Here is a 14,866-nt window from a genome sequence, read left to right on the forward strand (position 1 = left end):
CTCATTTAAAAGGTAAGTTATAATTTCAACAATAACTTACGGGACTTGATAGAAGAGGCAATCCAGTTCTGGGATGAAAAGCCTTGGTTGAAGTTCCATCCAAGGATCGAAAATTATGTTTCCGCCATGTATTTGTGTGTTTTAGAGACGAAGGTGGTGCTTTCTGTCAGCAAAACAAATTTACTTAAGATATCAATGGGACATTTCAATGACTTATCATGATAACACTTTGCTGGCCATAACGGAGAAGACTTCTGAACCAGAGGGATCTGCACCACATGAGCATATTATGAAATATTCAGTATAAATTCCCCTTGACTCAATCTACAATCACACAGACTGCTCTCTAAAGAGAACGCTTACCATATTCAGACACCGATATATTTATAAAAAGAAAGGATGCCTAACTGCCTATGGAAACTGTCGTTCATAATGCTCTCACGGTGAGCAGAATCAGACAGTGTTCTCAACGTTAAACTTATAATTAAGAAGGTATGGGGGAGGCACTACTGGTCAAATGTTACTTCAGACCACCAAGACGACAACAGTAACATGATGCTTCCTATGAAGTCAGACTTAGACCCCTCTTTCTATCGGTCCTTTAGCAGATAGAGGGTACAAGCTATGTCACTAAGTGCAGCTATAGGAATTGGTCTCTTTCTCTATGTATTTACCTGTACATCTGGGTTCTTCAGCCGCTCACACTTAACTACGCCGTCTTCTGTAGGTTTCTTTTGAGAAGTGCTTTGGAAATCGAGGCCTATGGGGTCTTCATTCTCATCATGTGCAGTTTTCGTTTTATCTTGTTTGTTTTTGTTTTTGAAACTGTCATGGTCTTTATTTAAATAATTTTCAATACTAATAAGCTGAGTGTTTTGCTCATAAATATTTGGTTTTTTTGAGTCTTTATCTAAACACTTGAGCTCATTTTTGTGCAAACAGTCAGATACCTGCATCACAGTTGCTTTTTTTGTACCTTCAAGTATTCTGCATTTATCTATCTGTAAATTGTTAAAACTGTCTGTGCCATTGTTCTCACTAACAACAGTTCTTTCTTTGAGTTTATTTGTGCAAATCTGTTCATCAATGCTGCTGAAATTTGAACACTGCTTAATTCTGTTGGTTATCTGGTCTTTCTGTGCATAACCAGAATGTATCGTTTCCAATTTATCTGTCAATTCAGATTTATTTTCTTTAACACGTGATAATGATGATGATGATGTGTGAATGTTAGTAAATGCATGGGAAGTTTTATTTGAAGTCTGATGAAATGCATTTCGGACAGCTTCACTGGGTTTTGCTAAAACTAGTTTTCTTCTTGCTTGGAGTTTCAGAGAAGACTTCAGTTCTCCATCAAACCTAGAAGGACTGATAGGAGTATCAGGTGTCTTTGTCCTTGATTTACTGCTGTCTTCTGACAAAGGAAAATCAGATTTAGCAAAAGAAACAGAAGACTGTTCCTTGCCTTTCTTCAGCAAATTTTCATCTTCATATGTACTTCGGAAAATTTTTGAAGTAACTGGGCTAGTCTCATTCACTTTGAATGGACGGCCAGTGACATGAGAAGTAGCTGGATCACAATGGATCAGATGCTGGGCAATCCTTGCTATCACCTCCTGCCGCTCCTGGAGCAGAGAATCGATCAGGGGATTACTCTCTCCTGCCAACTGACGGCCACAGTGGTTCGCTGGAACACGGGCATCGAGCAGTGGGACCTCCGGTATTGCTCTAGTTTTGCCTTCACTGCCATCTTCTTGTATTGCATTGTCTAAGTTGGCAGTAGAAACAGGGGAGGTCTCCTTGCCTTTTCTTGGCAAGTTTTCCTCTTCGTAAGTACTCCGAAAAGCTTTCGGTGTTGCTGAGCTGTTTTCATGCATGTTGAATGGACGTCCAGCAACAACTGGTGAAGTAGCTGGATCACAGTGAATCAAGTGCTGAGCAATCCTTGCAATGACCTCTTGTCGCTCCTGAAGTAAAGAGCCTATCAAAGGATTGGTTTCTCCCATAGGCTGATGAGAGCAATGACTATTGGAAACACGGGAATCAACCAGAGAAAAGGATTTAAAAGTTCTGACAGGTGTTTCATGAGACTGTGTCTTATTGTCTGCTGTAGCATTATAACACTGAACTTTAGACTGAGACGCTCCAAAGTCAGATCCAAGTCCATTAGAAGGATAAAGTTTTAAATTTCTGATCGATGTAGTAAATTCAGGTGTCTTTTTTCCATTAAGTAGGCCTTCAGGTGTCATTGTCCATGTCTGTTTCCCACAGAAGCGCTGCGGACTGGAGGTACTGCATTGCTGTGCCACACTGGAATCGCTGTGCTGATGTAACTTACGCTCTTGCATTCGCTTTTCGTAAAAGCTAAGGTTGGTGTGAATACTACAGGTCAAAACTGGGTAGTTCGATTGTCTGGGCAAGGACTGGACGCTGACTCTCAAGGCCACATTGTGAGAAACATTAGGAACGGGAAAGACATGCTCAGTGGGTGTCTGGGAGAACGTCCATTGCAAGTCCACATCTGCAGCGCTCACCCTGAAACAATACAGAAGGGCATTTACAGAAGTATCTAAATGAAGAGTCTTTAATTACCTACTTCATAACACAAATGCCTAAGAAAAAGCAAGAGACACCAGCAACTGCTGTTCTTTGCGAAGTATACGAATCCTATACAACCGCTAAAGTGCTGGGGCAACAACGTGGCACCTTCTGAAAGCAAATAGGAAAACAGGAGGGGAGAATGGTTTTAAGTCAAATTGCAAAAAGCTGCGAACAGCAAACAAGTATTTTTCCACCCCAGACGTACCTGTACAGAATGTTTCGGGGAACAGCACCATGTGAAACACTCAGCCACGCGCTTAGCTGAGAGAAGAAAACAAAAGAGCGAACGGCCAATAGAAGGGTCTTCTCTTCAATAAATCGATCTCCGCTCCTAAAACGTATTCAGAGAAACACATAGATGTTGCTAAGAATATACACAGAGAACTACTAAAACTAGGACATTTTCAGGTCTTTATTCTGAAGATAAAACACAGATGAATCAAGCAAAACAATGAAACTCCTCAAACATCTTGAAGATTACAGAGTCTGATTTGGTTTTATCCACGATACTTTATAACAATTTAACATAATAAATAATGTATAAAAATGACCATTTTCAGCTAGGAACTTTTCATACTCTGCATTGCACAAGGTACACTGCAGAAAGTATGAGTACAGGAAGACTAAGATTAAAAGATACTTAGATTTCACTGGTAAATAGTGGTTTTCTTAGATCAGTCCTCATGGCAAAGGGCCGGTTCAAAACCACTAACCGATTACTTTAAGGACTTAAATATGACAAGGTTCTCGCAACTATCATCTAATCCTAATATACAACTTACTGTCGAGGAACTGGCTCCAAAATCCACCTTTCTAATAGCAATGCATCTTGTTTGATTGCAGGATCATTTAAATCATTCCCCTCGGTGGTGGGCCCTTCATCACTATAGCAACAGTCTGGAAGTAGCATCACTTCTACCATGATTGGAATATTGTTCTTCCACAGTAGCATAACCTCAGATCTGGTTCGCCTGGCTTGACGACACTGAGGGAAAGAAAAAATGTCAACATATGCAAGTCATAAAATTACTAGCCAGATTTAAATCTGCTTTAAAAACATGTTCCAAAGTACTAGAAAAGGGTAAGGGTCAAATTCTGTAAACTAGGTTTCACCAAATCAGAGATAAGATTCTGGAGCTATTAAATGAAAAATAATTAACAAATCCTTTACAGTTGCCATTTGAACAACTTCTGTAGAAAATTACAAGAGCTCATAAACATACATTTCTCCAACCACTCACTTTGCTACTTTGTACTTCTCTCTCCACAAATCATCCTCTTGGATGGACATACTCAAGCAGTATCTTTATAAATTCTGTGTCTTGGAGCAGGCTAACTTCCGCATGAATAACAACTTAAATTGACACAGTCCTTAGGAACTTTTAATTGAGAGATGGGATGCTCCAACCTCACTCCCAAATAGACTAACTAGATTTTATGCACTCGCGATTTTTGGATCACTAACTTTTCAACAATACCTGGAAAAGCAAAAAGTTAGCCAAGTCAGCCTACATTTTCTCAAAAAAAAAAAAAAAAAAACAAACCAAAACCCAAAAAACCCCAAAACCCCAGACCAACAATGCCAAGTATAGCGCTCTCCATTTGCATAATAAAGACTCAAATAGGTACTGCATTCACGTAGTCGTGCAGCATTTCATGTTCAAGGATAAAAGGCTTAATGATCTCTCATTTTAAGGACAGATCTATTATTAGTACAATACTGAATTACACACTTGTTTAAATGTGGGACTGACAGAAAGCAATTGTTATTCATGCTTAACTGTGAATCCACCACGGGATTCTCAGCTGACTTTAATCACGGCAGCAAGGATGCATGCCACGACACTTAAAATGAAACAGGTACCACCATACCTGAGCCAGTTTGTCGCTGCATTCATGCTTAGTTGTTGGCGGCTGACTTGATTGTGCCGGTGGGCAATGAAAGCCCTCTGTTCTGCCCTTGATCGAATACTCGGGCGTTCGACCTTCGGTGATCAACAAGGCCAAGGAGACCAGGAACTCCTCAGCTTCATACTCAAAGTATTCATCCAAAGTATCTGTCATTTCAAAAAGACAAAAAATAATGACATCAGCTGTATAACAAGCTTTTAACTGTTTGCTGACCCAGCAGTTTGTTTCAATTTACGCTCAAAACAAGAGCTATGGGAGGTGGATCTTTGTATGGCTGCACTCCCCATAAGGCTCAAGTCACTGTATCACCACAAAACATTTCTTCATCTGACAATATTGCCAAGCAGACAAAATCAGAAATATTCTAAAGAAAGCTTCGTGTAGTAACTGGTCACTGCACCAGATTTCAGCAGTGCTGAGAAACAACTGTTTGTATGGTGAACCACAGCTGGATCACAGCTTTTATAAAAGAAAAAAGGTTTCCTGGGCTCTAGTGGGAGAAGTCTGATGGCAGTATGAGTTGGCATCGTTAGTATCATGTGACAGACAGAAAGAGAAGCCCCAATACGTCATAAAATACATTAAAAATTGAATAAGAAAAAAAATAGAAAGATTTACTTCTATTAGAAAAAGTGGGACACAATGTTCTTGAAGATTTTTATTGCGAGTCCCTCCTGCTGAGAGCAAGGCTTACTTGAGAGGTCCATTTTTAGTTACCATTAACACATAGGAAAGATTCCCAAGGAACATATGGAGTATTCATTGTTTTATACCATGGTCAGTCTAAACTTGTGCAAAGAATTAAAACTCAACAAGTCTCCGCAGAGAAAAAAGCAGCTGGCATCGCTCTTCATGAATTACCCTGGCACACTTGATTCCCACAGAGGTAGGATGCACCAGTCCCTGGAGTTTATGGTGCTTTGTAGAACACCCTTCTCCTCCTCCTCCTCCCTCATCACGAGGATGTCACACATCATTCAAACAGTTTCAAGTACAACCAGATTGTGTCATTCCCCTCTCTGCTTGGAAACACTTAAGTTTCAAAATGATTTAGTTACTGGAGAGGTTACAGAAAAATCTCTTTCCCAAGAAAGCTAAAATACATTCACTTCAAAGTTTATTTTAAGAGCAGCAAAAAAAAGCAGGTGGAGGCAAGGCTGCCAGCGGTTCTTTATTTGTATGCTTTAGGGGAACAAAACCACATGACACCTTCACAATTTTAGCTTAAATGTCCAGTGTCATCCACCAAAACAAAACTGCCACAGGGACAGAGTTAATTTCTGTTCATGTTTTGATTACCATGCATAAAATACCTTTCCACTTGTTAAAAAAAAAAAAAAAAAAGAATTCAGAAGTCTTTTTTGTCTTCATTCCCTAATAGCAGAGCATTTGGCAAACACTGCAAGACAGACTTGAGAGATCCATACAAGAAGGGATGCATGAAACAAAAGCTCCAATTAAACATGCAATTACCTGCATATGCAAATTGTAAAATGTGTAAAACTAGCTTTTGCATGTACGTATTTGCCTAGCCCAGGCTTGTACCGCATGGACCCCAGGGCTTACAGCCCATTTTGAGGGATCTACATAAGGTAAATAAGAGAAGTCAGCCCACTGCCAGGACACTCAGTTCGCTGCACAGGAGGCCTCATCTTTACGGACTCATTTTTCTCCCTCTTTTTAAAGCAATGCGCTTACACAGCTGCTTTGGGTGGCAGGGATGGGCTATAACCGGGACCCTCTTCCCGGTGTGCAGCCCCATCTGTCCATGGCACACACGGCCAGTGGCATGGCACTCCTGACCCACGCCGTGCACACCACATCTGCTGGGAAAAGGTGCCAGGCGCTGGAGTCCTGTGGCTCCATCCTCCGGGGTGGGAAGCGGGGAAGGGGCTCTTCCCAAACAGCTGCTGGTGCCCCCCGCCCTGTGGAGCACCCCCCCACTGGGAAGGGACTTCGGCCCCAGAAGAACAGGGTGCTGCCAGGACAATTCATCTGGGCACTGCCTGCCCTCAGGCAGAAGAAAAGGCAGAGGATAGATGAATTACCCGGGAGGACCCCATACGGCACGTGAACGATACATTACATCATCTGGCATGAGTTAAAACGGTCATTCATCTGACGGATGGCAGAAAATGACTAATAATGGGTGCATGAAAGATTAAAGGAGTGGTAAATAACAGAGAGGACAAGACACTTAGGTAGTGATATGAGTCACCTACAAAATTAGGCACCTGCAATTTATTTTTTTTTTTTTTTTCAGCTGAAAGTCCGGTGAACAATAGGCAAGGCATACTTACGGATAGGAAAATGGGATTTGGAAAGACTCTGAAAAGGATTTGGGTATTACAGCTGATGAAAAAAAAAATAATAATCGCAGCATTATCTTGCTGCTAACACAAGCATCATGCTCATCTTTGTATGTCCAAAGGCCATGGTAATGTTAAGAAAGCCACAGCGGGAAGGATCACTACTGGAGTATTTTTGCTACTCTGACATAGAAGTTACAAAAATCTAGAAAGTATTCAGCAGGAGCGATATTAATTTAAACAAGAATTGCCTCAAGAACAGACAAGAATAGTCTACTTAGCAGACTAAACAGAAGGGGAATTCATCCTTAAGAAAATGTGTAAGAGAAATTCTCTTTAGTTACGATATGTAAAAACGTTTATAGTTTTAAAGAAAAAAATTAAAGAGCTTGATCAAGATCTGCATGCGCCTATGCAGACAGATCCTCTCTCAAACCCCTTCTTACTGTAACAGAAACATCCACAGTAAGATTCGATACCTGAAAATTTACACTAGAGAATTTTAAATGGCAAGTAAAATAGACATGCCCTTTAATTAACATTAGCAGCATACCATGTGAAGCAGTAGACCTTCTATTATTTGTCTCTCTTTTTTAGAAAGAATCCATATTTGATCAAAAGTGTCTGGACTTGACACAAATTAACAGATAAATCCTATGGCCTGAATGCTTCTGTTGAGCTGTTTAGATTCAGTTAAAAAACCTTTTTTGCTTTAAAAAATTTTGATACCAAAGCTTATATTGTATACTTAAAATGCTCAGTGTCTTCACAGATAGGTATCATAAATTGACGTAACGAGCCTCAGACAGATTAAGCATGTCCAAATGCAAGATTCAGTGAGTCTAGTAAACAAGCAAGATCTAGTGAATAAAGCAAGGTAAACAAATCTGAAATAATCATTACTCAAGATTCAGAATACACACACAATATTACTTTACATAAACAGATAAAACTTACTTTTAAGTTCAATTTGCAAACATCAGGCCTATTATTTCAGAAGCAGCCAGTTTCTTGCCTTAAGGATGGAAGAGGAGACCCAACTAGCTAGAGAGACCATTTGTATTGGCTGCAGTTACAAAAACACGATGATGTTTCAAAATAAAAACTGCATCTTGTTAAAGGATGATAAACAGCCAGTATTGAACTAGGAAATGGTACTCTTTCCGTAACAGCATTATAACAACAGGGCAAACACTTTAAAGTTCTGTGAGCAATGTAACAAACCAGGTATTTGGACTTTAAAAAAAAAAGAAAATAAAAACTTAAAGCACGAATAGCAGCAGATATTGAGAAATACATTTTCCTACAAAGTTCATGTGGCATATTGACTTCTTTTAGCTCCACTAGATTTCTATATCATTTAGCAACTTCTAAGAGTTCTCATAAAAGAAAAAACCCTATAAATACTGAGAAGGCTGGTAATTGTTCCTATACAACAGACACAGATGATGCAAGTTGATGTAATCGAGGACAAGGGTAGAAAGACATTTATAGAAACAGCAAACTCAGTGTTTAGTTAAAAAAAGTCTTACTGTGTGTGTGCTGTAACTGTTTGCTTTTGTTTAAGAATCAGCCCTGTTTAAGACACACATCATATATTGTGCATAGAATAACCTCAATCCTATAATCTGACTGTACAAATATGATTATTATTCTGCTTCATCTCTAGCAATGCAACATGCTGGTATATAGCATAAATATACATCCCAGCAGTGTCTGGGTTTTATTCCCCTTAAAATAGCAAAAAGTCCAGTTAGTTGACACAAGTACATAGGAATTAAAGTAACAAGGCACTACAGCCCTTTAATCAATACATTGAAACTAAAGTTTATTGACCAGGTGGTCACAAGAGATAGCAGCAAATGTCAGACTACTCTAGGAGGGAAAAAGAGAAAAATACAAATTTAGGCTGAAGTTACTACACATAAACCAAAACACACAATACTGGAGAACTGAAACCTGGAGGCGCAGCATTTTGTCTTTCTTTGTCTCTTGCACATACCAACCTCAACAAAGACTGATTTTCTACATCTTCTAGACAAACAGAAAGCCCATTTAACCAGGGATGTCACGAAGAGAGTCTTCAAATCCTTGCCCTCTCCTGTCCATTACACACATGTGCACAATCACTGGAGCATTTGAATAAGGAGCAAGAATTCAAGTCTCCCCCCAAAAGTTAAATTGGCTCACATCCTAAAACATCTATGGAAGTTAGGCATGTGGTACTAACGAGTCCCAAATCCAATTAACTGTAGCGCAAGGACTCTACCAAAACTTCTGTTAATCTCATGGTGCCCAGCTGACTCCTTTCCCAACTAGGTCATGCTTGTGTGGACCAACTCCCTTCCCTTTCCTATCGCAGCATTTTCTGTAGTAATTACAGAAAATGTTTTCCTGAAATGTGTGTATTAGAAGAGCATTTAATCTATTTTCTAGGCTTGGACAGGAAACAAAGACATTCAGTATCACGTAACCCATTGTGTGCCAGGGGCTACCAAAAGATACATCTGCAAGCTGCTGCCCGGTCCTGCCCGGGGACAGCGAGGCAGTGAATGGCTCCAGCAGAGCTCCTCCTGCCCTCTGCCCTCCTGTCACCACCAGGCATTGCTACAGCTGTGATCTCTCTTAGTCCACTTTTTTTTTTTTATTGCCCTAGCACCTTTCATACTGCACTGGACACCAGGAATATCTGCCAAGCTTGTCCTCCTTTTTTTCAGGAGAGAGCTCCTTTTGGTAAGGGGCCTTTCTTCAAAGAAAGACAAATTTGTTCAACTTGAAGCATCCATTAGTCCTGACCTCCACTACTAGTTTCTTGGAGAGTCCATGGAACAACTAATAATTGCCTTCAAATATGCTCTATAACAGTCCAGACCTTCCCTGAAAAATCTTCAGGCATCCATAATGGATTTTGAAGGCCACCAATTTAAAGCAATCAGATTTCTATTTCACTTCTTAGAAAGGTGATACCCAGTAAGCAAATCACTAAACAAAATTTGGAGTGCGCGGTGTGTGCTGTTCGGATTCCCAGCTGACGCAAGCCCTGCTCCTGCCCTACCCCAGCTGTCCAGCGGCCACCGTGGCATGGTTGCCCACCTCTGCTCTCTCCTTCTTTCATGTGCTACAATTTTTCTGAAAGACTAAAAATATTGCTGAAGTACTTGGATCTTATTTTTTGTACTTTTAGTACAGGCAGTCTGAAAGGAGACACTTCAGTCTGAGAGTCCCGTGGCAGGAAAGTCAGGTACGCTGGAGAAAACGCAGCTGTCAGCGTTCAGAACCCATCACCTCCCAGCAAAGGCACCGCTCTGCATGTAAAAAACACCAGCAAAAGCTCACTGGCCCTTCCCCCAAAACAGTCAACTCTGAATAAGTTTTATTATCTTGCTATTTTGAGAAGTAGGTTAAAGGTAGTTCCATATTTTAAGAGTAAGGCAGGGATTCAAGAGACTACTGTAAAGGAAATGAAACACAATGTAAACATTTGAGTAACAGCTTCTCTTCTGGAATTAGAAACACCTACGGATGCTTTGGTTAACTAATGCCACGTTGTGCTTCACTTCAAAAGAAAGTTGCCCTTGAACCCCTCAAATTCATGATTCTCTGAACAAGCAGTCATGTTGCGTCTGCGTATTACAAACCCGTAATTATATCTGAAGTCACAAGCTTCCAAAGCCTTGCAATATTAAGAGTTTGAGTATAATTTAACCTATCAAGAGCTAAAGTCATGAGATAGCCTACTTGCATCAAGAAGCAAGCTACTAGTTAAGTTTACTTAAATTCAAGCAAATGTAATGAACTATAATAGTCACCTTATCTTAGGAATATTCCTATACAGGTATTTTTACCCCTCACATTGACTCCTGTCTTAGATTCTTAGGGCTTAAGATTTTTGAGCTCGAAGACAGCCATTATGAAAACATGAGGAGAGCAGCACAGCACCTCATCTTACTCTTGCTGTCTCCTTATCTTTTTCCAGGGTACCAAACTGAACCACTATCTGATTATCAAAAATCAGGTGGGAAACAGCAGCATAGGAACTTTATATTAGAATTGATTCATATCTGCTATTCAAAGTAAATAGAGTATAAGCTATAAAAAACTGCAGGATCTACTTTGTTTTGGGTAGGAGAATAGGAAGATATTCGCCTGCTTTTGTGTTGTTAGGCCAGTTTATAATTAGAACAACAAAACAAAGCACACCATCTTACAAGTGAGCGGGTATTTTTAAAAATCAAGACACAGCTATATGGCAGCTGATGAAGTTACTCCGGAGCTTCCGAGCAATAAAAATCAATCAGTACCAACCAGTGCCGCCAGCTCCGCTCCAGACTGCAGCACTGCAGAACTCCCCTGCTCTGTGCCTATCACTGCCCATCCACCGCACGCTTCTGCTGGATGCCTCGCACGGCATCCAGAGCTAATCTCGAGGCAGTTTTACCCTAAATAAAGTTACCAAAAAGAGACTGGTCGTAAAACCAGACTGGGAAAAAACCCCAAACAACGTGCAGTTCGCATTTTGCTAAAACTTACTTAGTTTCAAACAGCTTAGTGAGTACAGAAATAAAATCTAGTTAAATTCATTTAAACTTCCTGCAGTAATCTCAGAAACTACCGCTCTTTGAGAGCGTAAAATGCAGACTGTTAAACTGATCTGGGTGTTCCCATCTTGCTTCCTGCGTTTTGGCTGACATCCTATTTTGCCATCACCATACTGCTTACTGAGTCACTTCTCTTCTTCCAACTGTAGCTTTCTATTTTTACTTAAGCAACAACAGTTTAACCTGCTTCTTTTGATTTTTTGGCATTAAACCAAAATCCAGATCCAATATTTGCATTTTGATCAGGGAAACTGGTTTTACTTTCTCTAAACCGGACAAAGAAAAGGACTACTTAAGAACAAATGATGTAAGCTGAACTGTTTGCTGCTCCGCAAGGAAATCACAAATTGTGAAATAGGTCAATTGTTATGATTTCATTGTCTGTATTTAGTAGAAGGAAAACGATACCTGAAAATGTGAAGTTTGAGGCTCGTTTCAAACCTCAATTCACCAAAAGTTGCAAGAGAACTTCCATGTTCTAAAATACAGTTGTTCCACTGTATCGTGACATGGGCAAATAAGTGCTGAAATGTCAGTGTAAAGCTGTAAGATTTTCAGTGCTGCAATGTTCAGCATTTCAAATATAAGTCAGTTGAAGGCACAGAACATTACCTTTTTGCTGATCCCTAAACTTACTGGTCTACAGAATGTGTTACAAAAGGTGGTACTTGTACCAACATGCTGTAACTGGACAGGTACTGAAAGCAAAGAGGACTTGTCTCAGCTAATGCCCCTGCTTAAGCACACATCAGTTTGTGTTTTCCTTTATATTACAGTTTCCTAGATTGTGATTTTGTTAAATGTGACTACACAAAAAACTCTGAAGTTATATTATAATGAAACACGCACAGTCGAGAGCAGACTAAGTAATTTCTGAGTTTTCCATTCATTCTTCACTAGCTCTTTACATTTCTCCTTTGATTAGCTGGTGCTGTGCCTAAATTAGATTACGTTAGAACAAACTGCATGACTTGATGAAGCCACCTGAAAAAAACACCTTAAAAAAAAATGATAAAGCAATAGAATTTCTAATTCTGTAACTCAAAACTATTTTTCAGGTATTTCTGTTAGTTCATGAAAGAAAACAATTAGGAGAAAACATCTCTTAGAATTAGTATGTGGCACTAAGCATAGAACAGACACTCAGCTGTAACTGGAAGGGAATAAAGGGCTTATATCTAGCCTTCACTCTCACTATCAGTACTGTGATTTACCAACCTCATGAATACGCCCATACAAAATTATACTGAAAACAAATTACTGAAATGCTCCTGTTTTAAATCCCACTCTAGTTCACAGGCGGAAGCAAGGGCAATGTGGAGATCAGACCTAGGCTAGCTTCACAGTCACCGCCACCACAATGTGAAACCGCATCCAACATGCTTGCTTTAGGGAGCTGAAGGAGCCGTGTGTCACCCTAGAACAGAAAACAGTGCGCACTTAAGCTTACAGAATATGTGAAAATTTCTTCCTAAGGTGTTTTCTGGAAAAACAATTAAGCGCTTTTATATTAAAATACAGATGTTTCCAATATGAGATTTCTAGATATATAATATATTCATTTTTAAAATATATCCTCTTTTTTTTTCCATGCTTCCTTTGCTGATGTTGATGATGATGACTATTTCATCTTTCATCAAGGTTCCCCCAGCCAAGGGAACTCTGGAGATGAGAATGATGGCGCCCGATGACCATCTTGACTACTATTACTCACTAATTCAAGAACCAGCTTAGCAGCAACTACATGGCTGAAGCCACACAGACTGAGGGCTTTCATCGACTTACTCAACTTTATGTTAGCTGTAAATATCGTACTGCAGCGGCTTCATAACTGTTGCTTTCTTTTCAAAAGAAGCCCAACATGAATTAACGATGAAAAAGCACATGTATTTGGCTAAGCCTCATCTCTTTCTGAAGGCATATCATCCATACAACAGTTGCAGCAACTGAGTACTGGGAAGCCTAACTCCGTTTGGAAGCCAAGACATCTCTCCCATTAAACAGGTTGACAGCAGCTTTGCATTAAATTCCAGCTGTGATAGCATTTTTATAATACATAAATAAAAATACATGCCAGAAATTTTATTTGAGGCCTTAAACACAATACAATTCAGGACAACAGACATGTTTCCTCTTCAATTTGTTTAACAATACAGCTTGACAAAGATTCAACTATTTGCAGACTTCTGCAATATTTTATACAGAGATTGGTTTAAAGATGGAAAGCAGTAATTTGTGATAATAAATCACTCTCAGATGTTACTGGAAAAATAACACGGGACTGTTTAAAAATCCTCCAGTAGGTATTTCAATGCTTATGAGAGCTGCCAGAGAGAGCAGCCCTCTACTTAAAACACGATACATTTGCATCTTGTGCTGACTGGATTTTTGCTAAAGTATTACTCAGTTTATTCCTCTGTAGCTTATCATCTTCACAACATAGGCAAGTATCTTTGGGAACAGCTTTCATAGTGATGTAAGGGTTACACTTGCTAAAAAACACTGGTTTTTAAAGTTTCCCACTGACGCTAAAAATTAATCTCATGTATTTCACGCTTTATCTCATCACCTTAAATATTTATTGTGCTGAGAATATCTGACAATATACTTTCAAGTGTTCTTGTGCTTATTTTCCTGTTAATACTGATAAAAATAACATTTCTTTTCTGAGGATGAATGTAAAGTAGTCTTCAGCTCTTAAACAGATTTTGAGTGAATGATTTGGAAGAGTCATTAAGGGCCTGAACAAAACTGTAACGGGAGCACAGAAAACTCTCCTGCTGGGGAAGGCCGGCTACACTCTGTGTGAGCACAGGTTCCACCTCGGTTTATAATCACCAGGCACAAACTGATATTCTTCTTCCCTAAGATTATTGCAAGAAAAAGAACGGTTACATCACGTGACATTTGCTTCAGATCATAGTCAGATCTCTTGAAAATAAACCAAAGTGAATTTGGAAAGTGCAATGTGAAAGCACTGACTCATTTTTGGGTGGAATCAGCAGGGATGCCACAGCCGCTGGTGTCAGGGAAACCCCGTGAGAAATGTTTCATGTTGACTTATGGGATCGCACATTATGGAAACCCTTCACTGAGCACTCAACCTTCAACACACGACCACTGTCAAAGCAAGTGAAGTTTTCTAAGTACTAAACCACTCAGCCTTCCACACAGTCTGAAAACGTTCAACAACCAGCAGCCAAACGCTGTCATCTTCATGTCACCGTCAGGTGCCAACAAGCCCAACCGATGGTTTTGATAGCCGCAATCATCAGACTCTGAAGTCAGGAACTACTGACTTTAATAAGCTAATTTAAGCTTGCATAAATCGGACATCCCTGGTAATTCCACCATGCTTTTAATCTCTTGAAACATATCTTTTTTCAACGTACAGAAAGATACGAGATCACTCTAAAGACTACTGAGGAACCTCTCAGATGTTGAAAT

At 39.7% G+C, this 14,866-nt stretch overlaps 1 protein-coding gene across 4 annotated transcripts in view; it reads right to left on the reverse strand.

The window, feature by feature from the left end:
* Positions 1-14,866, reverse strand: part of ATOSA (atos homolog A) — a 50,205-nt gene that overhangs the window by 12,278 nt on the left and 23,061 nt on the right. For 2 of the 4 annotated variants that reach the window (XR_012589213.1, XM_074602000.1), the window contains exons 2-7: positions 12,749-12,836; positions 4,474-4,658; positions 3,384-3,586; positions 2,807-2,932; positions 675-2,535; positions 41-163 (exon numbers count right to left, since the gene is read on the reverse strand). Coding sequence is in view for 3 of the 4 variants with exons in the window: in XM_074602000.1 (XP_074458101.1) it covers positions 41-163; positions 675-2,535; positions 2,807-2,932; positions 3,384-3,586; positions 4,474-4,658; positions 12,749-12,800 (2,550 nt within the window). In the remaining variant the exon portion in view is untranslated. The remainder of the gene's footprint in view (positions 1-40; positions 164-674; positions 2,536-2,806; positions 2,933-3,383; positions 3,587-4,473; positions 4,659-12,748; positions 12,837-14,866) is intronic. The other 2 variants (XM_074602001.1, XM_074602002.1) reach the window with 1 other exon arrangement.

This window comes from Larus michahellis, chromosome 9, assembly GCF_964199755.1.
Source record: "Larus michahellis chromosome 9, bLarMic1.1, whole genome shotgun sequence".
NCBI lineage: Eukaryota > Metazoa > Chordata > Aves > Charadriiformes > Laridae > Larus > Larus michahellis.